The following is a 25087-nucleotide window of genomic DNA, read 5'->3' on the forward strand; positions in this document are numbered from 1 at the left end:
CTGAACCTCTCTATGTAATAAATTGTTTTCACAATATAATATTAGTGTCTTTTTGTTTTGTATTTAATCTGATAGATTAACATGGTTAGAGGGATCCTGTCCCAGTGGTTTTCAACATCCTACACTGTAGCTTTTCATTTCCATACATCCTCCATGTAAGTTTTGCTCTTTATCTTCTTTCATTAGTATAATAATCAATAACCAGCTTCTGATGCTCTCTGCAGTGCTCACTGAACACTGGCTTGAATATACTCATGCTTGTAGGAAATACGAGTAATTGGGAGGGTGGTGCTTAAAACCACAATGACAGTGACTGGCCATGTGAACACAACCAAAGGACTTCAGATCATCGGGAAGCTGAGCTCAGCAGACTTCCCTTACCCTGCTTTGTGTATTATTTAAAGAAAGGCGGGTGTTTAAGTTCAGTGAGAGAGAAAAAGTTATTGTGTTGATTAAACAGATGTTATTTGTTTTATAAGCGATATTGTAGATCCAGTGGAGTGGAGTCCAAACTGGGTCTGCGGTACCCAGGACAACCAGACGCGACAGCGTTGCTCCAGGTTTTCCTCTGAGCTTCACGTTTTTACCGGAGGGCAGCGGACAGACAGCAGCGCATTACTTTGGTGAATTACTCTCGCTCTCTCCTCCACACACGACAGGCCGCTGTGAACATGTTACAAAATGGAAACAACGAGGAGAAGCCGCTGCGAGCGCCAAAAGCTGAGGCAGAGCCGGACTCCCCGGCTGACAACCCGGAGCAGCAGAAGCCCGCTGCCGGCAGAGAGGACGCGGAAAGCCAGTCCGTACACTTCGCCTTGCCCGATTATCCCAAAGTGGACATAAAGCGCCACGCGGTGACGGACGATTATAAGATCTCCAGTCAGGTTCTGGGTTTAGGGATCAATGGCAAAGTTCTTCAGTGCTTCAACAAGAAAACTGGAGAGAAGTGCGCACTAAAGGTACTGAAGTCACCTAACACGTGTGTGTACAGCAGTATTTTGTGTGTCCCCAATTGTCATGTTTGAATAAATATTATTATTTGTGTTTTTACGAACATAAAGTTGATGTAAGACGTGTTTGACAAGTGTCCGTTAGTCAGTGTGGAATAACAGACAACAGAGGAATATTTGAGAATTTCATTTTCATGGTGAATCCAAACATCAGTTTTTTTTATTTGAGAACATGATTCACCAGGTTCATACTTGTATTGTGGTTTCTACTAGAACATGTTTACATTATCATTATCAAAAAACACATTATTTTTCTTATACTGTCTGAAAATTCACAGGAAAAAGCCAAGTCTGTTCTGATTGGTCAGCGTTTCCGGGTCTCTTAAATCTGTGCTCTTGACATTTGTTCACCATCAGGGAATGATTGTAACCGCCCTGTAGTGGCCCTTTCTACTGATACCTTCCTATATACTGTGTTTGTGTGTGTATATATATATATATATATATGTGTGTGTGTGTATGTGCGTGTATATATGTATGTATGTATGTATGTATATATATATATATATGTATGTATGTATATATATATATATATATATATATATATATATATATATAGACGAGGTCGTTTAAAGGCACAGTATCTAAATTCAAGCTGTTCATATTTCTCTGTGGAGTGAGCGTTTTGATACTTTACTTAAGTAGTACGTCAACCTGCTTTATGATCACAAAGGACATGGACACCTAACTTTTTAACATATAGGACCTATAAAACCTGCGTGAAAATGTAATTGTTTTCTGTTTTCAATGTTATTGGTGCCATCTTGATACATTTTGATACGGAAACATTGTTTGGTTTGTTTTTAGGATCTTGGAAAGTGAGTTCACTTTCCAAGACGTCAGTAGCCCAGATTCAAAGACTTTGGCCTTTTATTGAGGTCAGATTTTTGACAGCAATACACACTGAAGCCTGTAAGTGACAAACAAAAGTCATCTTTCTGTGTTTGAGTAGATCTCCAGTCACAGCGCACTGACATACACACGTGCTGCTTGTGTGTCTATGTATGTTTTAACGACTGGGACTGATGTACACATTGAGAACCTGCTGCTCACATTGGGTTTGACATGTGCTGTACATGTTGCTCACATGCTCTACATGTGGACAGGGTGAATGTGATCATGGAGCTGTGTTTCAAGCAGCCTATCACTGGATCACACACGAATGATGGGGCACCCAAACATATGCCATGACATTTTACGTTGCTTCATACAAACACGTGGATTTTGACAGTAACACCTTGTCTGCTTGTGGGAGCAGTGGAAACTTGAGCACGCCTTCATACACGGGTAGAGGCACACAAGCACGAGTCGTCAGGCTGTCACCACTAGGGCACAGACTCTAAAAGATTTACTGGCTTACAGTAATCCATCTGCATCTGAGCTGCCAAACCAGGCAGCAGCAGTGGCACACGCAGAGCTGCAGACCCAGGAAGGCTCTGGGATAGAAAGAGAAACAGAGGATGAGGAAGAGTGAACTACAGCAGAAAATTGGAAAAGATGAGAGGCCAAGATTAATAGGATGCTTGATCGCGTCATGTCAGACAAAAACACACTTCAATACAATATGTTCCTGAAAAATCTTCAGGGTCCTTGCAGATTTTAATCTGAGTAAGGTTAACAACTAAACAAAATTTGTAAGAAAACACTGAGCTGTTTACATGGTACCCCATCACAATAGTGTTTTATAGTAGCAGCATTTTGTTGGCTGAGCAGGTGTGTCAATCTGTGAAAAGGTTTTTCTGTGTAGTCATGTAACTGCTGACTGCATCACCTGGTGCTCCACAGACTTCAGCTTCCACCTGAGAAAGCTAACAGCAGGTCGGGGTGAACCCGGCTTTGAAACAACCCCCGCGGCATCTGAAACCCCTTTACTATCTAAAGACCCTCTTAAAAGGTTTGACAGATGACAAAGAAAACCACATTCATGAAATCACAAAAAGCCTTCTCCGTAGTCGCTCTTACTGGCGTCTGTGTGGGTTGCTTGTGAATTGGATTGTACTGGACCAGGTGACAGTGTACCTGATGGAGTTTTCGTTGTATTTTATTGCTGTTCAAACTAATTTATAACTTTCCCTGTATTTATTTAATCTCAAGTCAAATAAAAAGCAAAAAAAAATGATCAAGAGTATTTGGTGGGGGAAGGGGAAGGGGATGGGAGGGCGGGGGAAGGTTGACCAGCTCACTGGCTTTTAATTAAGTGTTGCTCTGAGCGCTAAACGTAATGGATAGGTATGGGTTTAATCCACTTTGCAGCAGAGCTGGAGGGGAGCCATCCTGTTAATGTAATTCAGTTACAGTCATCAGGATTCTTTTAACTCGGATTTGTCTGACTTCTTGGAGAAGAGGGACCTGGGAGAGCCCTGTGGTGCACATCAGGCCTCTGGAGCACTCGCATCAACTGTTAATACCATTGGAGGCACGTATTTGGCCAGTGATTGTTCCATTATAGCGTCTGAAGTGCCTTCCAGCTTAGCACATGGAAAGCTGTATACAGGCTTCCATTCATAGTCTTCCTTTGTGAGTGTTCACCTCTGTGGTCAGGCCTTTCGTGTGATGGTGGCACATCTGGGTTTCCTCACAGAGACCAAACACCCTCAGTGGTTTGGTCAGACACTGCATGGAAGCGCTCTTGTGTGTGAAAAACTGCAATCAGATCTTACACAGGCTCGCCCCAGGCAACCGGTGCTGTTAAACAAGTTAATCAGTCTCAGGGCTTTGGGTTTATAAGTCTCCACTGACTCTCTTCAGCTGCTAGTTGTGCAATTCAAGCTGATCATCTGCTTTGACCGCAGCATGTAATCCTCCATGCTGCGGTACTGAAGCCGCTCAAGGTTGTCTTGAATGAATGCATCAGGAGACCCTTCGAGGTTGAGGATTTTCGTAGTATTCAATAAAGCTGAAAGTTGTGTTGGTGTCAATCCCTCAATCGCTGCTGTCTGTTCAGTTTATACAACACAGAGGAACATAAGATAAGATAAGATAGGACTTGCTGTGCAGTAGTTGCAATACAAAGTGCAAATGTAAAAATCTAAAATAATACAGTTAACATCTTACACTCATTTATATATTTTTATTTATATGTGCTAGAGAAGAAATGTACTGGGGATTTATGGTTTTGTGTAAAGTACACTGCAGAAAGCTACTTGAGTTTATCTATGTATAAAGTACGTCTGGTGAGTTACAATATGTACTGCACAAAACTACACAGGAATCATAATTATTTGAGATTCATACTTATAATCTTATCCATGCTGGCCAGCTGTGTGGCTACGTGGATGGCGATGTTGGTAAGTCCTCCACTTTGGCCCAGACTGAAATATCTCAACAACATTTGGACACATTGGCATGAAATTTGGTACAAACATTCATGGAGCCCAGAGGATGAATCTTACTGATTTTGAACCCCTGCTTTTCCTTTAGAACCAACATGAGGTTGACATTTATGTGAATTCAACCTTTTTTATACTCAAGAAAGCATTGAGGCGTGACCTTCATTTACAATGACATCATGTTCCCCTCAGCCTGACGTTACATTCAGTTTTCAGTCTGTGGCAGAAGGAGTGTAGGGTTTCTGCTGTCCCGATGTCAATGGGGAGCTTGTTCCACCATTGTGGAACCAGGACAGCAAACAGACGAGATTTTGTTGAGCAGGGGCTGGCCCCGCCTCATAGTGAGGGAGTAAAAAGCAGTTTGGCAGGAGAAGAGCGTTGTGGACGGACTTGGGTGTGTGAACGTGTCCCGGGTGTAGGAACGGCAGTTTGCAGCACATTAGGCAAGTTCCAGTGCCTTAAATTGTTTTCGAGCCACCACTAGGAGCTACTGCAGGAGGAGCAGTGTAGTGTGTGACAGTTTGGGTAGATTGAACACCAGCCGGGCTGCTGAATTCTGGGTGAGCTGCAGAGGTTGGAGGGCACATGCAGGCAGACTAGCTAGGAGGGAGTAACAGTGGTCAAGACGTGAGATTACAAGAGCCTGGACCAAAATCTGTGTCACCTTCTTGGTGAGAAACAGACGTATCCTCCTCATGTTGTGGAGCATGAATCTGCAGGAACAAGTGATCGCTGCAATGTTGGCAGCAAAGGACAGCTGGTCATACAGTGTCACACCCACACCCTTGCAGTCTGAGCTGAAGTCATCACAGAGTTATCAATTGTCAAGGAAAGGTTGTTGATGGGAGACGCCTTCCCTGGAAAGAAGAGCAGCTCAGTCTTGTCCAGATTGAGTTTCAGATGGTGTGTTGACATCCACTGAGAGATGTCAGCCAGACATGCAGAGATTCATGCTGCCCCCATGGCTCCAGACTGTGGAAAGGACCAAATGAGTTGGGTGTCATCTGTATAGCAATGGTAGGAAAAGCCATATGAGTGAATAACAGAGCCCAGTGACCAGCCTACTGGTCTGCAGATAGAAGAGGACGGTCCGAGAAGAGCCCTGAGGGACCACAGTAGTTGACGTTATAAGGTTCAGACACAGATCTTCTCCAAGTTACTCTGTCAATGCGGTCCTTGAGTTAAGATGTGAGCAAGGAGAATGTCGAGCCTGAGGGTTAGGGTTTAAAACTGCAGCAATGATCGATGTTATTATTAATCCGCCATCATTTTAATTGTGTGTATAAAATAACGTGTAATGGAGTAGTAAAGTACTCCCTAACTCCCTAATGCTATACTATTATTGCTGTGCACAGCAGGTATAGACCATTGTTAGAAGACAGTGTATGATAGCACTCAGTGATTAACTGTATTCCACTTCCTAGACTACTTTACTTTAGACTTTAAAGTATGCTCCACAAATCTGGAAAAAACTTCCAGAAAACTGCAGGTCTGCTGCAACTCTTAGTTCTTTTAAATCAAGACTGAAGACTTTTCTATTTGCCGCTGCTTTTCAGTAAACTGCAGTTACTTCTGTAAGTGTAACCATCTTTTATGTTTTAAAAATACCTTTTATGCATTTCAAACGTATGTGTTTTAATGTATAAACCTCCCTTGCCTTGCCTTTATGATCAGTGTTTTATTGGTAGAAGCTGTTAAGATAAGCCACCTTTTTATCAAGACATTCAGGCGAGCGTTGTCTGAGCCACTAATATTTAATAGAGTGTAAACGTGTTGTGTGTGTGTGTGTGTGAGTGTGTGTGTGTGTGTTAAACTCGATGGTAAAACCAGGTCAAGGTGTGTGTGTTTGTGTGTTACAGTCTTTATCGACAGAGATCTGATTGGTTTAGAGGAGTGTGAGGATGTGGTTGATTGGTTTATAGGAGGATCAGGGACAAGCGTGTGTTTAGTCTGTTGTTCTATCACTTCATATCATAAGAAAAGAGTCCATCAGAAGATTAACTTTGTCTGTCTCATTCTTTCAATCACCTCTCTGTCTCCCCTCAGTCTTTTATATGTGTATTTAATCAAACACAGTCCTCTTTTATTGTAGACCATTCTGGTTCACTGCAGGAAATTAAAGAAACCAGCTCACATGCCATCTGATCTGATTAAAGTCATAAAGCTTTAAATGACACAGCAGAAAGTAACAAGCCTGCCCACTGCTTTGCTTCACAAAACAGGACACATGTAGTGGTAGATAAGTCAAAAAACTAACAGGAAACCCTCAACTTCTACTTTTGTCACTCTGCTTCGAAACACTGGGGCCTCACTTCCTCTTTGACATTAGCTCAAACACAACGAGCCGCTCTGACATTTGAAGTTTCCAACAAATGTGAAGTTATTCTAATAATTTCCACCCATGTTTAATCTGGTATTTGCTAAACATCTTGAGAATTGTTAAAGTCCCCCATTAGAGAACACGGGTTTGGTGTGTGTTTGTGTGTCTGTTTGTCATACGTCAATGAGTCAGCCTCTGTGCGTTATGTATTCCAGGCTCAGGCCCTGTGAACAGCAGGAGATCACTTCATCCCTGTCATATCCAAAAATACACCCTGACTGAAGATGTGTGCTATGTCAAGGACCACCACCTGCTGTGTGTGTTTGCGTGTCTGTCTATGTGCGTGTGTGCATCTGCTTATGTCAAACACACATCCTGCCGTGTGACCATCCTATATGCATGTAGTGGGTCAGTGAAGACGTTATTTGATATAAGACTATATTTATGATATAGTTAACAAAATAAAGTATGAAAAATTCTTGTTTTGTTATTGAGAGAACACAAGTATATCTGACAGGATTCTTCAACATTAGTGCTACAACTAACGATCATTTTTGTTATTGATTTATCTACCAATTATATTCTCAATGAATTCATTAATCATTTACTCTAAAATACTTTAAAATATCCATTACAGTGATCCAAAGCCTTAAGCGACATATTTTAATCTGATCATGTCTGAAGTCTATGTTCCTTCACACGAGATCAAAAGCTTCAGAAAAAAAACTTAAATAACTATCTCTGTTATTACAGATTGCTCTGAATCATTTATTTAATCAAGAGGAATGTTAAATAATACTGAATACACTGAAAATGAATTTGTATTAATCACTAATTAAATATCATATCACATCCTCCTGTGTCTCCCAGATTCTCTACGACAGCCCCAAAGCCAGACGAGAAGTGGAGCTCCACTGGAGAGTATCAGGAGGGCCGTATATAGTTCGCATCCTCAGCCTGTATGAGAACATGCATCACGGGAAGAAGTGCCTCCTCATCATCATGGAGTGGTAGGAATCACAATTCACCTTTTACACATGTCTCCATGTTTGGTGATATTTTGTGTAAGTTATCACACATGATACGATTATATTCTCATATTCCTATGTCTAATAAAAAATAAGAATTTGTAGATTTTTCTAAATTAAGCTGACATTAAGTAGATAAATGATTTTCAGAGCACAGATCTTAAAAAAGGATGCTATGGATCTATCTATAAAGCCTTTTTTAAACAAACATGAGCCAGAATATGGGAAGTTACAGCGCTGCTTTGTGATAAATGAAGAACATAAGCTCTGTAGTGACACTACACTTTTCTTATTGTCAAATCCACAAATCAAAACGCTTTCTATGATCCTTGAATCACACAGCTATCATAATGTACATTTACAGCTAAAACAGTTGTTTCTGTACAAACCTAACCTGTTTTACAGAAGGTCTCTCTACAAAATAAATGTTATGTTACAGGACTCAACTAAAACAATATTATATTATTATATACATATCAAATGTTCTCATATGTTTTCATGCAAAATAGAGCCTTAACGTTCCCAAATTATACTAATTTGCAGGGTCGCACTTGTACTTTGGATTTCTACTTAAATGTGTTTACCTGCTTTAAAAGGACTGTTCTCAGCATTCAGAGCATTACTAAAGCAGCAAACAGTTATTAACTATGTAAAGATATAGTGGAGTATGAAGTCACTCTACCTCTGTGTTGTAAACTGTGTTTCTCTGTTGTTTGTTTTCACAGCCACTCTGGTAACTCATGCATGTGAGCGCCTTGTGCATCGCTATTAGACACCAAGAGATGTCCTAAAACGTTGGTTAAAACAACCTAAAACCTTTTCTTCAGTATTTCAAGCACAGAAACACTTCTTATTTCTCATACTGTCTGTCTGAATATATGTGTATTCACCCTCACCCTGTCTGAAACGCTCCATTTTAGCCCAGTCTGCTCTGATTGGCCAGCATTTCCTGGTCTTCCTTATCTGTGCTCTTTGTGTCTCTGCACCACCAATGCAGATGGGAAATGGCTGTAACGGCCATGGATATATTAAAGTATGGACGCAAACCGAAAACTGGCAGTCATTCATACCTATGAAAGCTGCTCAAGGGCATTGGTTGCTTTAGAACTCAGAACGCTGTCATTCCTGGTTCTTGTGAACGCAGGAGGACTTACCGGATGTAGAAATGTTTGCATTCGCAATCCCATGCCTGAGCACCAAGCACAAAACGACAAAACGACAAAACAACAAAACAACAAAACAACAAAACAACAAAAGAATAGAAAAAAGAGTTGTGTCTCTGCTCTGGGCTCTACGGAGATGAGACCTAAGCTGCTGAATGTGTTTCACTACTGCTCTTTTATGCCGCGCACCCTCCTTCCCCTGCCCATAACTCGATTCTGGTAGGGTCTTAAATTATGTCCACCTACATTTCTTCAGTGTAAGGTTTCAAGATAATTATAAGTGGTTTTATTGGCATCCAAAAACATTTTTTGGACGTGGTCTCATCTTCCCCACATGTATGGGAGTGAATGGGCGAATGGGCTTCCGGGCACAGGACCGACACACAAACAGGTGTTGTGGGAAATTGGTCATTAAGAGTCAATGAAGAAAGAAGAAGATTATTATTCATTCATTTATATTATTATTTATTCCAAATAATTTCCTTGCGAGGAAAGCTGTCTTCAAGACGTCTGCACAAACGGCTCCTGAGTGGAAGAGCGCCCCCAAGGTCAGGTTCTGTAGAGTTTAAATACAGATAGCACAAACAGCCCAGCTGGCATGATGTTTACAGCAACCTATCAGAGCACAAGGGTGGCTTGTCCTGTGTTTTGGGTAACACAGAGTCATAACTATAAATTTCAGTCCCACTTGTATCACAGGATAAAGGGATCTTCACAAGATTACAGGGCTGCACATTGCATGCAAAGCTAAAGAGAAATTTCTGCATCACAAGGAGATGAAGAATGTGTTTTGTCCCGTGTTTTAAAACCCAAAACATGTTGCTTGTAATTACGGTCACACAGGCGAGTGCTGCAGTACCGTGCTTGGCCACTAAGCCTATAGGAGCATTAGAGAAGAACGCCTGTCCTTGGGATCTGGTAACGGCACTTTAGGGTTAGGATTAGTAAAGTTGTGACATCACAACTGTACGTAAGTCTCGGCAGCTTGTTTAAAGTCACAGTTTTTGAATTCAGGTGTGCATTTCACTTTGGTATGATATTTTCACAGTATTTAGGTAGCACCTCAACCTGACTAATAATCAAAAAATACACAGGCATCTCACTTTCTCCAATATGGGGCCTTTAAAATATAATCTTTGTGCGACTGAGGGCACGCTAAAGGTCAGTCATAAGACTTGACACTCAGACAAGACATAGTGAAGACACTGATGGTGAGATAGAGGGACAGAATTATATCTGGGCTTCATGTCACGACAAACTGGCCATAATAATACTGTGTGTGTGTGTGTGTGTGTGTGTGTGTGTGTGTGTGTGTGTGTGTGTGTGTGTGTGTGTGTGTGTGTGTGTGTGTGTGTGTGTGTGTGTGTGTGTGTGTGTGTGTGTGTGTGTGTGTGTGTGTGTGTGTGTGTGTGTGTGTGTGTGTGTGTGTGTGTGTGTGTGTGTGTGTGTGTGTGTGTGTGTGTGTGTGTGTGTGTGTGTGCAGTTGAACTTTGTTCTTCTTATTGCCTTCCACTTGTAAATGAAACAAACAATAATTCAGAGGAATAGAGAGAAGCCACAGAGGGTGAAAGTGAGATATGAAACTTGTCTGTTCGAGGGGATTTTAAATAGTGACTAACAGGTTCTCATCATCCGATTATTGACAGAGTAACTGTTTGTCTTGTACTGTATGTAGTGACCTTATGTGTGTGTGGGTGTGTGTGTGCTGTCAGTAATCTTTTTCCTGTACGAGCGAGGGTCAAAGGAGGACAGCAGTGAGGCCCACCACAGTCAGTTTCACGCACAATCACACACATTTCTCTCTCAGCTATCTGTTCATCGGAGCACTCATAGACCACAGAAAGTACGCTCTTACTAAATGCACAGTAACTCACATCACGTCACAATGAGCACAACGGATTTCCAGGGCCAGCGGGGAGAGTTTCAGGCTTCAGCTGTTTGATGTGTGGTTGGGATTCAGAAACTAACATTTTTGGTGGTGAGAGTGAACTTTTAAAACATTAGGTCACAGGTCTCACCCGTCATCACCCATCGTATTATTATGTGTGTTTCCCCTCTTTGATTCAGTTTTCCTCTCTGATTTACTCAAGATTTTCACTCCGTATTTTTACAATTTCCTTTTATTTCTCTTTTCAAAGAACTGAAGCTCTGGATAAAAGTGTTTTGAGCTGTAAAACAACTCAACAGATTTGCACTGAAATCCATTCCTGTAGCGTAGATCTAGACAGTATATGTTCTTATTATGTACTTATTGAGGTAATGAATTATTTGTTTGGTAATGATTATTGTTGTTTTGCAATTTTGTTTGGACAATAACTTCTAATTTATTTGGTTATGTTTGTGGTTGGTTGGTTTGTGTTGGTTGGTTTGTGCTAATCGTTTTCAGTGTACTTCTTCACCTGTGGAGTTTTATACTGTGACTGGTGCACATGTACAACATCACTACACTTTTATTTATTCATTTATTAGTGCTTTATTTTATATGAAGAACATTTTTGACCAAATGCCTCAATGTTGATATGGATTTTGATACTGCAACAATATTGTATTGATATTTGTCGACTACAAACTAGACTACTTCAAAAATCTTTTGAATAACCGTCAGTGATTTAGATATATTGACTTACCAGGTAAAGGCAAATAATAAAACAGCTAAACCAGTCTGGTAAGTGCAGAAAATGACTTAACTATCACAAATCTAAGACACAATATTGAGATAATGTCCATACATTGCCCAGCCTGATTTTTATTTTTATTTATTCATTCTGGCCCTGATCCATTACTAATGGCATTTTTATTGTTGGGTATTCTCTCCTGGTGAAATTACTTCAAATTAGTTAAAACGTGGAAAATATTTAACATTTTTTTGGTTAGAAACATTTTGAAAAATGTTCTTGTTGTTTAAATTCTCAAATACTATTAACTTTATTCTTGATTAATGTCTCTGATGTACAGGTGACATTAAGCCCCTGCGTCATTTGTGCAATGTTTAAATTGTGTGTGTGTGTCTTCAGTATGGAGGGAGGAGAGCTGTTCAGCCGAATCCAGGCCAGAGGAGACCAGGCCTTCACTGAGAAAGGTGAGGACCCATGGACTGCATGTCACAGGGTCTGAAAGAGAAAGAAAAAAGATTATATCCAGGAAATTTTAAGGCAGACATCTTGGATGACATTGGGCAGTGAATAACAGAATATATACATTAGTTCCCTTTTGTTTTTATTAACATGATCTCTGAATCTTTTGTGTGTTATCCTGTAATTGTTTGAGAGAGTCTGTTTTCCTCTTCTCCTCCCAGAGGCTTCTGAGATCATGAGGGACATCGGCATAGCCATTGAGCATCTCCACAGGATTAACATTGCGCACAGAGACATCAAGGTGCAAGAACAAGAACACCACCCAAATCATGAAGATTGTGATCCGTCCTGGGTGATTGAAGGACATTTGAACATATTTCTCTCTGCTCTCTCTGCCTCCCAACCAGCCAGAGAACCTGCTGTACACCACTAAAGAAAGAAACGGGATCCTCAAATTAACAGACTTTGGATTCGCTAAGGAGACAACGCTACACAACCCTCTACAGACCCCCTGTTATACACCGTACTATGTGGGTAAGTTGCTTTCTGTTGTTTTCCAAAAAAAAAAAAATTCTGACACATCTGTATAAGGTAGCTCCTTTGTTACAGGGGTTTGACAGTTAATAGTAAAACAAACAAACAATTTCCACAAAGCCTGTGAATATTCTCATTTGTCCAGGTCATCGTTATCCTCAAAGCAATTTCAGGGCGTACTCACACTGTCCTTCCGTACCGCGACTTGTCCCCCCTCCCTCTCCCCCCGCGCCCCAGCCGTTTGTACTCACACTGCCAGGGCCGGCCAATGCTTCTTGCTGTCCATGCGCCATCACGCCGTAACACGTCACACGCATTGATCGCGTGTGTGGCTTTGTTTACAAATCTTTCCACAGACCTCGGAGTTTTTGTGCGTCTTGTCGACTGTTTTTGAATATTTTCATCCGACCAAATCTGCAGTAAACACTCCACCTCCGCACCACACCAACGTGAACCTTGCACCACCATTGTTGTTGTTGTTAAATGTCCGTGCATGGTCCATCCTTCTATTTACATGTCCGAACAGGCGGACATAACGCTACTGCCATAGGGCTCGTGCTCGTACACGTGCGCACACTCGTGCTCGTACATGTGCAAACGGCTCCGCTAAAGCCCACCTCTTTCAAGCGGGCCGTGGACGGCCCGCTGGCCGCAGTTGTGCGCGGAACGGGTGCACTCACACTGCTTAAAGGTACTAGGCTTTAGCTGAAAAAACGGTTTTGGCCCCGGCCAGAAGGACAGTGTGAGTGCGCCCTCAGTCAAAAGCAACTGGACTCGGTATTTGTCTTGGAAGACGTTCCACCTCTCATCCAAGAGGCTTCATCAGTTTGTGTACGCATCACCATCTGACTGGTCCAACTATCTGGTGTGGAGATCCAGGTATTTAACCTCTCACAAGGCCGATGATGTCACTGGAACCCTTTGTGCCAAGTGCCAAAGACCGTCGTCAGAGTGACAGTCATTGGTGGGAAGTTGGTTTTGACTTTGTTAGTGCTCTATTGAGTCTTAACGACAGTCGTTCGAATCACAGGGGACCATTTGTGAACAGTTGTTCTTTGAGGTTAGATTGTTGAAGCTCCTGGGAAGGGATGAAAGGGCAGCATTGTAAATTGGAGATAAGTGGTGTCTCAGACCTCCTCCTCTGTTTAGCGATGGTTTCTCTACTTTTACATAGATGGCTTCTTTTATTTCTTATCTGTCCTCTCTGTCCAGGATGTGGACATTGTTGTCCTCAGAAGAGTGGGCTTTCTCCTTGAGATGTAAGTGGACAGCAGAGTCCAGGCCTGAGGAGTTAGCTCTCCTGTGTTGGGCCATGTGTTTATGCGGTGGTTGTTTTGTTCCTCCAATGTAGAGATCTTTGCATTCCTCGATGCATTGGACAGCATAAACCAGATTGCTTTTGTGGGTGTGTGTTGTTCTGTCCTTGGGATGTACTAGTCTCTGTCTGAGTGTGTTACTGGGTTTGAAATACACAGGGATGCAGCGTTTGTTAAAGATCCTCCTGAGTTTCTCTGATACCCCAGCTATATATGGGATGACTATGTTGTTTCTCTTGTTTTCTTTTTCTTTCTCAACCACTTTGGTTTTCTCTCTGGAAGCAGCTGCCGTCTTCACAAAGGTAAAGCTGGGGTAACCACAAGTTGTGAGGGCGCCTCTCAGGTGCTTGCGTTCTTCCCCTTGGGCCTGTGAGCTGATGGGTACGTTATCAGCTCTATGTTGCAGGATTATGATAACTCCAAGCTTGTGCTCCAGGGGGTGGTGGGAGTCAAACAGTAGATATTGATCTGTGTGAGTGGGTTTTCTGTATTCCCCGATGTGGAGGCTCCTGTCATTCTCCATAATGATGTTGCAGTCTAAGAAAGGCAAACTATTGTCCCTGACTTCTTCTCTGGTGAACTTGATGTTTCTGTCCACAGAGTTGATATGTTCAGTAAAAGTTTGCACCTCTTTGGATTTGATTTTAACCCATGTGTCGTCCACATATCTGAACCAATGGCTCTGTGTTATTCCCTTGAAGGAGTTCAAAGCCTTGTCCTCTACCTTCTCCATGTATAGATTTGCCACATTAGGGGATACTGGTGAACCCATGGCACAGCCGTGTTTCTGTCGGTAAAAAGTGCCATTAAGCTGGAAATATGTGGTATTCAGGCACAAATCCAGAAGTTGGCAAATGTGGTCTGGTTTGAGATTTGTTTGGTTGTTTAAGGAGCTTTCCTGTGTTAGCAGCTCTCTTACTGGGGCCAAAGCCTCCATGTTTGGAATACAGGTGAACAAGGAAGTCACGTTGTAGGATACCATGGTTTCATATGGATCCACTTTTAGGGCTCAGACTTTGTTCACAAAGTGTCTATGGAGTTTTGGATGTGGCGTGGGGTGTTGCCCACCAGTGGTGCCAGAATATTGGCAACATGCTTGGCAATGTTATAAGTGACCGAGTTTATGCGGCTGACAATTGGCCTGAGCGGGGCCCCTTCTTTATGGATTTTTGGGAGTCCATATAAGCAGGGGGTTGAGTCCTGGGGGTAGAGCCTGTAATACTGTGGTTTGCTAATGACTCCATCTTTTTGTAGTTGCTGTAGACACTCTATAACCTTCTTTTTGTAATCGCTGGTAGGGTCTCGTTTCAGAGTTTCATAAGTGTTAGAGTCACTGAGTAGTGCAGAGATCTTTGCCTGATAATCAGTTGTATTGAGAACAACTTTGCATGTACCCTTGTCTGGTGGAAGGATTGTGATGTTGTGGTATTTGCTCAGTGCTGTTACTGCCTTTCTCTCCTGAATGTTGAGGTTGGATGGGGGACCTTAGCCTGGGACAACGCTGCTGACACTTTTAACCTTAGCTGTTCAGCCTCAGTTCCAGTAAGGTTGTTTTTCTTTATAGCCAATTCTGTAGCTGTAATCAACTCCACAATGGGTATCTATTTTTGTGTCATGGCAAATTTCAAGCCCTTGGCTTAAACCTCCTCCTCTGGGTGGGTAAGATCTCTGTCCGACAAATTCTTAACCCATCTGTTTTGTGTTTCTTCCTGTGCTGGAGTGTCAGTTTTTTGCCTCCAATTGAGTATTTCTGTGTTTTTGCCAATATCCCGGGATTGGAAATTGGGAAATATCTTGGTTTGTCTTTCTTTGCTCTTGCTGGCTGAGATAGTTGGGCTTTCTGGGTGAAATCCACAACTTTCTCCATCATAGAAACAGGTAATATTGATGTCAGTTTCTGTAGTGAGAGGTCCGCTTTCTCTTTAAGTCCTTCAATAGTGAAATTGACCTGTCTTATTCGCTCACTGAGGAGTTGGTTTTGAGCCTTATCTATTGCTGTTCAATGCAACGAGGAATGCAAAGATCTCTACATTGGAGAAACAAAACAACCACTGCATAAACGCATTGGCCCAACACAGGAGAGCTAACTCCTCAGGCCTGGACTCGGCTGTCCACTTACATCTCAAGGATAAAGCCCACTCCTCTGATGACAACAATGTCCACATCCTGGACAGAGAGGACAGATGGTTTGAAAGAGGAGTAAAAGAAGCCATCTATGTAAATTTAGAGAAACCATCGCTAAACAGAGGAAGAGGTCTGAGACACCACTTATCTCCAATTTACAATGCTGCCCTTTCATCCCTCCCCAGGAGATTCAACAATCTAACCTCAAAGAACAACTGTTCACAAATGGCCTCCTGTGACTCCAACGACTGTTGTTAAGACTCGATAGAGCACTAACGAAGTAGAAACCAACTTCCCACCAATGACTGTCACTCCAACGACGGTCATTGGTACTTGGAGCACAAAGGCTTCCAGTGACATCATCGGCCTTGTGAGAGGTTAAATACCTGGATCTCCACACCAGTTAGTTGGACCAGTCCCAGTCTGGTCAGATGCGTACATGAACTGATGAAGCCTCTTGGATGAGAGGTGCAATGTCTTCCAAGACAAATAACCAAGTCCAGTTGCTTTTGACTGAAATTGCTTTGAGGAAAACAATTTCCACTGATCTCCATTCATGATTTGTATCTGCATCTGTGTGTTTGTGTGTTGTCTATGTCAAGCACCTGAGGTTTTGGGTCCAGAGAAATATGACAAGTCGTGTGACATGTGGTCTCTGGGCGTCATCATGTACATCCTGTGAGTACTGGGCCGGGGGCTGGGTGTGTGTAAGCGTGAATGCCACAAGGGTTTTTGTATGATGCATTCTGCACGTCCAAACAAAGTTTAAAAGAATCTTTTTATGTTTTTAAAGTTGATCTGTCTGTTTCACCATGTTTGTCTCTGTAGGCTGTGCGGCTTTCCTCCATTTTACTCCAACACGGGCCAGGCCATTTCTCCAGGGATGAAGAGGAGGATCAGGATGGGCCAGTATGAATTCCCCAACCCAGAGTGGGCTGAGGTGTCACAGGAAGGTGAGATTTTTCAGCCCTGAAAATGTAGATTTTCAAAACCATTCTCCAGAATATTAAACCTGTACCTTCAACTACCATTTATAAAAAAAGGTTATGCTCTGTCATACAGCCATCTAACAACAACAGCTGAATTGAAATGTCTGTTGAATTCAACTCTTTACTCGATGTGGGTGGCAGTTTCTCTTGTGAACAGCTCAGTGAACGCTGGTGTCACAGAACTCTGTCTGACACATGGACATGGTCTCATTGTAAAGCTTGTAGCACCCCGGGTAATGGGGGGTGCTCCGGTAGCTCACTGTGTAGAACATGTACCATTAAAAGGATATTCAGATTTTTTTGGAAGTGGGGTTGTATGAGGTGGTTATCCATAGTCAGTGTATGAAGTAGATTGCACAACCCTGGTTTGGAGAAGCAGGGAGGAGGACAGAAAAAAATTTACTGCTAAAATAAATCATCATCAGTTTAAGGATACGCTGTAATGAGGATATTTTCACTCCATTGAGCAAAACAGTAATCTTACTTCACAGAATATGGGGGTTTGTGGTCTACTGCTGCCAGATCAGTTAGTTTTTTTGTTAGTTTCAAAGCCTTTAAAACACCAAAGTCACACAAAAGCACAGACAAACTAACTGGCCCAGGGCCCTTTGCTGCAGACCTTCCCCTCTCTCTCTCTCCCCTTTCCTCTGTCACTATATGAATAAAGCATTAAAAAAACATCGGTTCTAAAGGTTTAATGAAGTCAAAAATGAACTTGTATAGAAAACCTTAATTTGCAAACAGCTTCAGCTGGTTTAAAAAAGATCACATACAGTATATCAATGCTTTAAGCTAAAGGCTTCCTCACCTAAGTGCACCCTCTGCAAACAGACATTATTCAGTGAACTATGGTCTCTGTTTGCTGCCCTGCAGGTCACTCCAGTTCTTTTCTTCAACTTCAGCTTTCTTTACAGTCATTCTGCTCATGAAACATGAAAGAACAAAATGCAGTACTCAGGTCTCGGTAACAAATAGCAACGCAAGTACTCAAACGTCCGTAATAAATGAATAAATCTAAATACATAAAAACAATGAAAAAAAACAACAAAAGGCTGGTGCTTTCCTGGAGTTTTACTTCTAAAGACTTTTTAAATTAATTGCCCAAGCCCTTCTATGAGACATCTTCAGATAAAAACAACGGCCAGCTGATCCTCCTCCTAACCAACAGCAATGGCAGGGCAGGACTCTTGGCACATGCTGTGCTTTGTTTTTGTTTTTCACTCAGTCTCACTCTTCTCTCTCAAGTACCCTTTGCTTTGAAAGTAGGCATGTCTGTCGCTGAGGCCAGGAGAAGCTTCAGGATACACAATATTTTCAAACGTGTGTTGCTACAAATAATGGAATTGCCTTTTCCCTTTCAGCCAAAGATTTGATCCATCAGCTCCTGAAGACAGACCCTAGTGAGAGAATGACCATCACTCAGTTTATGAACCACCCCTGGATTAATGTAAGTACCTGTGTCAAGTATAGTACCTGTACACCTTCCTATTTGTCTTTTCATCTATTTGCTCATATCGTGTGTGTGTGTGTGCGTGTGTTTGTGTGTTTGTGTGTTTGTGTGTTTGTGTGTGTGTGTGTGTGTGTGTGTGTGCACTCTGCAGAAGTCCATGGTGGTTCCCAGCACTCCGCTCCATACCACCCGGGTCCTGACTGAAGACAGAGAGATGTGGGAGGATGTGAAGGTCAGAAACACAACAACACTGACCCCCTCTGGTGACATAGTAGCATTACAACCTGTCACTGCTGGGCTGTCAAAGCTTTAGTCTGACTCTAGTATTGGCAGATGCACTCCAGCACTTAAATATAACTAATAACAGTGATATTTTGATGAGGGACAGATTAAAAAAAGAATCAAAATCAATGGGTCAAGCTCCCAAAGAGCTGGATCCTACCTTTCCCATAATGCAAACTCAACAGCATGCCTTGTAAATCCTCGTATCTTTCAAACTCTCCCCAAGTTTTAAACACTTTCTCTTAAAATTTGGAGTCTCCAAGCACAAGCTGTGATACCCCCTGAGGACATCACCAGGGTAATTACCTCAGCCTTCACAAAGCTCTTCTGGAGGAGACATACAGCATATAGCTGTTTTCACAGTCAGTAGTACTCATGAGTGGTAAACTGATTTTCATGTGTGTGATCAGTTGAGTGTCCCTTTTAATGATTATAGTGAAAACTCCAAAGGGAAGTTTTTGGTTTATATTGTTTACACACTTCAGTGACTCATTAAAAAAAAACTTTTCAGTGTATCGACACCTTGATGTTCCCCTGATCACCACCAGGGGGAGGCGATGGTCACAGTCAAGTGCGTACATTTCTCAGTGTGAACGATGCATAAGTGGGTGTAACATTTAACACACAAACAAACACACACACACACAAACACCTGCCTAGTTATCATTTCACACACACTTACACAGAGGTCATTTACTGTTTTACCACATCATTTTTTTCAGCCGCCGTAAATTTAATAAAAAATCAGACTTCCTTCACAACAGCTGAATAAGCAAGTTTGTAGTGATAAAGCATGAAAAGAGCCTTTCTCCAGAATGATACACACACAATACACCACTGTTCAGTTCTGCAACAGGCATTGCTACGTTGTGCAAGACATTTACCGATTGCACTCTTGAACAACCACTTCTCAAAAAGCACAGCAACATTATTTCTACATGGGTAGCATGGATCACAACTGACATGCGGTCTCAAATCACAGATCGTGAAGGATGCAGAGTTTGAGGGTTAACATTTCCAATTTACAGACCACCACACTGACATTTTAGTAATTATTTACTGAGGCCTGTATTTACTACAGCTTCTCTGCTGCCGCCCCAGTGATGACCTGAACTTTCCCTAACTCATTAAAAACCACCTTTGTTTATTTGTTTCTTTTTTCTGTAAATGTGGTGTGAATGGTTAGATTAGATGGTATGAAGATGTCCACCACCATCTGTGTGAATGTCTGTGTGAATGGGTGAATGTGACAAGTAGTGTGAAAGTGCCTTGAGTAGTCAGAAGACTAGAAAGGCGCTATATAAGTACAAGTCCATTTACCATTTATCATCCATCCCTGCACTACAAATATTATTATATTAATTAGTAGATTACTGTGTACAACGGAGGGGAGTAGTTCGATGCTTATAGTTGCTTATAGCTGCTTAGAGTGGCTCACGGTTGAGAGTTTAAGAACTCTCAAGACTGTATGTTAAATATAAGGCTAAAGCCAGCAGTCAGGTATCTTAGCTTAGCATAAAGAATGGGAACAGCTAACCTGGCTCTGTCCAAAAGTAAAAAATACAACTACCAGAACCTCTAAAGATCATTAATCAGGGTTCCTACGGGTGCTCGAAATCCTTGAAAATGCTATAATTTTAATGTTGTGTTTTCAAGGTTTGAAAAGTGTTATTTTGGATAAAGCGATTAAAGAGTCTTGGAATTGTATCGATTTGCATTTCTTTCACAACAAATAGCTATAGAATAAATATTTAATTTAATATCCTTCTGTTATTACAAAACACATTTTTTGTTGTTTATAGCATAATACCATCTCTTTTAATGGGATAAAAAAGCTAAAATTAGAATTTTCTGTGCTTGAATTTGACCTTGAAAAAGGTGTACGAACCCTGATTAATCAACATGTTATATCTTCTTACATCGTATTTTTTGATCTATACAAAAAACATGGAAATTTCAAGTTGTGACTTTACCCGGGGTTATGTGCTGGAGTATGTCTTGGCCAGGAACAAAAAAAAACCACAACTTGACCTTTTTACACTTCAGTTTTTGTGTTGATTAACCAAATGTGACACGACATGTTCATTAGTGAGCTTTAGAGATGCTGTAAATAAGGATATTATCACCTTTTGCTAGAGCTAGGTTAGCTTTTTTGAGTAGCTGTAAACAGTCTAGGGGTGAAAATATGACTCAACAAAGGTGCACTTACAATATTACATTATTGCCCTGTGTAGTATCATCTCTGCCCTGTAATTTCTTCACTGAACAAACACACACTGCTACGCCTGATCCTCTGCCCTGTCCCTCACAGGAGGAGATGACCAGCGCTTTAGCAACCATGCGTGTGGACTACGACCAGGTGAAGATCAAAGACCTTGACACCTCCAGCAACCCGCTACTCAACAAGAGACGAAAGAAGGCCGCCGCAGAATCCAAGGGTGGGTCCACGGTCTGCCAAAGTCAGTGAGACACAGAAGACTGTTGGTTAAAATCCAAGCAGGACAGCCAATGATGACGAGGGCAGCACGGAAGAGGGAGGGGGAAGCCTAGTGCTGGAGAGGATCATTTAGAGACCTGCTCGAGACTCTTGATGGACTGGATGCTGAGGAACTGTTCTCTGAAATAAAGGGACAACATCTGAACAACAGCAAAGTCAGAGCTGGACATTTATAAGACCTGCTTCTCCCGTCAGTGGTAGAAATCAACTGCTCTGCTCACTGAAGTATTTGAAGTGATCGTGTTTTGTCTATTTGAACCCTGGGTTGCCTATTTGAGGTCTCCTATGTAACTATGCACTAGAGTGCAAATCAAACACACACACACAGACACACACACACATACACACACACACACACACACACAGACAAAGCTGTGAAACTAGAACACTCACTATGACCGTTTGTTGTCTTAATGTCTGTCTTTTGCCGCCTTTCTTTCAGGAGTTAAAGCAACGTGTGACACTGACTGTCTTGTTAATAATATGGAGCCTCCACACATTTCACCCTAAGGGCGTATTTTTCTTTGAAGCAACAATAAGATGGCCCCACGTGTATTACCAAGCCGTAAATTTCACTCACTCACTGCACATCAACAGTGTGTCCTCTTAATGGAGCTATGATAATGGAGCACACAACATGTCTGCTTCCTGTGAGTGTGAGACCACAGAGCTTTATGAAAGCAGCAGTGTGGTAATGGTTTGTTGTGCTACATGGATGAGTTGTGACAATATTATTGAGAAAGGTCGTGTGTGAGTGACTATGGGGGTTGAGTAAAATGCTTCCAGTAAATAGGGGCTACCGTTCCATCTGACATTAAAACATGACAGTGACACTGCAGCCTCTTGATAATGGAAGTCTCATCTCTCCGAGTGGAGATTAGATTTGTCCATACAGTTGAAAATCAAACTTTATAAAGTAATGCTTCATGTGCGAGATCTTTTCTTTCAGGACCTTAGAACTAATTGTTATCGTGCCTTTCAGGCTTTGTGAGGCCTCTATAAATAGCAGCGGTGAAGTAGTTATTTGGGACGCAGCCATTCGACTTGGAGTTCGACTGGTAAAGGTCAACATTATTATGTTTAGATTATAGGGTGAGAACCTTTCCCCCACTTCCATCACATGGTCCCCTGCAGTATTTAGGAGATGGGTTATGGAAAACTTATCGTACAAATGACTTGGCTTCCCTTCTGTAAATACGGGACGTTGGCCATGATTAGATGTGGCCTGCATAGAGTATGACCTCTCAGCTGTTGTTTTTCTCTCAGTATAAAAGTTATCAGAATAAGACAGTAGTGTATTTGTGGGTGGAATTTCACAGTGTGTTGCAAATGACATACTTCCCCATAAGGCGTAGTTTTCCTTTGTTAGTCAACCATTTTATAGAGACAAGTGCGGTCATGATTACAGCATGTGTCTGTTCCACTAATATGTTGACATAACGCTTCCTACTTGTGTTATTCCACCCAGGTCTCTGACCCTCCCCCTCCAGAGCGTTACCAACACCAGAGTCCTTGGCACTGCCACACGGGGAACGCGTCAATACAACAGGAGTTATTAGGTCAGAGGTCAGAAGTTAGTTTTCTGTCATGGGTCAGTTTCTTTCAGCATTATTCACAGGAGAGATGTTTAGGATCAGATCATTTAAGGGCGACTTTTATTTTTTTTATTTGTTTATTCTTTTAGGAGTTTTATTGACTGTTTTTATGGTTTCTTCTTTGTCCCAGCCTGGGCAGTGTCCCAATTATGAATCACAGATGATGTCTTTGATTGACTCATGGATTACTGTAATACACACTATGGGCTGCAGACTTCCTGATTCAAACACACTCTAAACTGTGCAGTGAAACTTCTGGAAACGCCGTCAAGCAGAATAAGACATGAATACTGATTATCATGTGGTCATGTGAGGACATTTTCGATTAAAAAATCCACATAAAGGAGCCAAATTATGTAGGTGGATACCCTGTTCACTACTACATTATGTTTCACTGGACTTTCTAAGACGTGTTATTTTCTGCTAAGCTCTGAGAAAGTTATGCGAGACAGGTCCGACAAGTATGTGGAACTGTGATCAGGAAGGGGCGTGCTGCCTGAAGCTTGGGTGTGACGCGCGGAGGGCGAGTGTAGGATGGTTGAGGTGGACGGTTGGATCACTTTGCCTTTTAGGGAGGAATGTGTTGAAGGTCAGTGGAGAGACATCTGTTTCTGTCGTGCTCAGTCCATGTTGTCTGACCTCCATTTGTTTCCCTCCTGTACGTTTCATGGCCTTTATGACCTCGACGATTCCCTGATGTCTTCTATCCTCTATCTTCTGTCTTTTACGAGTTTGTGTGATTGTCTCGCTCATCCACGGGCGTGCAGTTACAGGCCTTGTGTTTGACAATTGGTATCATCAATATCACAGGCTGCTGATAAGGGTATGATTACTGACTCTGAAATAGCCTCAAGTCAAAAATGGGCTTTCCCTCGCCACCAATTTGCATGATTTCAGAACGTTGTGCTTTCAGGGTAGGGCAGCTGGGTAAATCACTGATCTGAAATATGTGATATATGGCACTCAAGTTTAGTACTTGAATATTTAATTAAAAAAACAGTATTCAACCATCCAACCTGCATCCACTTTTTAATGTTTCTTGATTTGTAACTTTAAATCAATGAATGAAGTTGTTTTGTTTTTTGTTAGAAGTAAAAACAAATACTCTGTAATATGAAAATAAATCTTTACAAAATAAAAGTCTCTCCCTTGTGAAACCCTGCAGCTCATTCACAGCGCCCACAGGTATCTTTTCAGCCTCCATCACTAACGCCTGTCGCTAGGCAGATTTACACCTGTGCCATATTTGTTTCAGTCTGACTGTTTCTGATGATTGGTACATTTCCTCTGAGTAAACTTGTCACAGATTTGTTAGGACTGTTTATTTATCTGCATTGTTTCCTGTCACGCTCTAATTACACGCAGCTGACTTCTATTCAACAAAGACAAACAACTTCTGAAACAACAGGCTGCACCAGTAATGTTTACTTGTCGCGGTAAAGAGCTGCACAGATTTAATCAATGACCTCATGCATTTGTAGAGATCCTCCATCGGGTCTGTTCGACGTTCCTGCCTGTTAAAGCGAAGGTTTTTAGTTGCCACTGTGTGCACAAGATTGCTGGATTAATTCTGTATATAATAACTATTACTACTTTTACTAAAGATAGTGTGACTTGTTGCTGCTCTCTGTAAATCATTAATAACTCAGCGTGGTCTTCACCTATTCTATTTGTAAAGTGTCTTGAGATAACTTTTGTTATGATTCGGCACTGTAAATAAAATTGAATTGAATTGCTTTCAACTTCATGTTTAATAGTCTCTGAGTTCTGATTACAGTGCCTATAAAAAGCCTTTTTGAAATAGTCACTTTTTTGTTTTACAGCCTGAAATAATACATAATATATATATATATATATATATATATATATATATATATCATGTCCAGCGTGATTTACACATTTTGCCTTACAACATTCAAGTGATTTTTTTTATTTTTTTATTTCTGATAATAAATGAAAAACTAGAATAGCAGGATTGGAAAGTGATGATTCCCTTTAGAATAAACATTCTCAGTCTTTGTTTTTACTTCAGAATAAAATCAGCTGTTGCTTGAGGAATACACTCATAGTCGTGCATGGTGACACAAAAGATACATATATATTTTTATGTATTATCATTTCAGGCTGTAAAACAAAAAAGGGGCTTTTTCAAAAGGTATGTTGACTTTCTATAAGCCCTGTATGTATGTTCAAAAGCCCAATTAGGTCAATGATTGAGAAGTTGTTACATAAACGAGGAAAAGTCAACTTTGGTTGATTAGTTTTAGAAAAGCAAGTTCTGCAAGTTAGACTGCTGCTGGAAAACCGAGGCTCTTCCTGTTTCCTATAAATGTGTGTATTGTTTAAAGACTGTAAGGTAAGTGTAACAATATTCCC

The 25087-nt window shown here is 41.5% G+C and overlaps 1 protein-coding gene across 1 annotated transcript; it reads left to right on the forward strand.

The window, feature by feature from the left end:
- The first annotated feature begins 357 nt into the window (after positions 1-357).
- Positions 358-24385, forward strand: mapkapk3 (MAPK activated protein kinase 3). Its single transcript, XM_083938581.1, has 10 exons — positions 358-959; positions 7530-7669; positions 11865-11929; positions 12146-12225; positions 12332-12458; positions 16501-16576; positions 16727-16851; positions 18249-18334; positions 18489-18569; positions 20931-24385. Exons 1-10 carry the CDS (start codon positions 672-674, stop codon positions 21084-21086), a joined length of 1224 nt encoding a protein of 407 aa, XP_083794707.1. The 5' UTR covers positions 358-671; the 3' UTR covers positions 21087-24385.
- Positions 24386-25087: the final 702 nt, after the last annotated feature.

Source organism: Echiichthys vipera (genome assembly GCF_963691815.1).
Source record: "Echiichthys vipera genome assembly, chromosome: X".
In the NCBI taxonomy this organism is placed as follows: Eukaryota; Metazoa; Chordata; class Actinopteri; order Perciformes; family Trachinidae; genus Echiichthys; species Echiichthys vipera.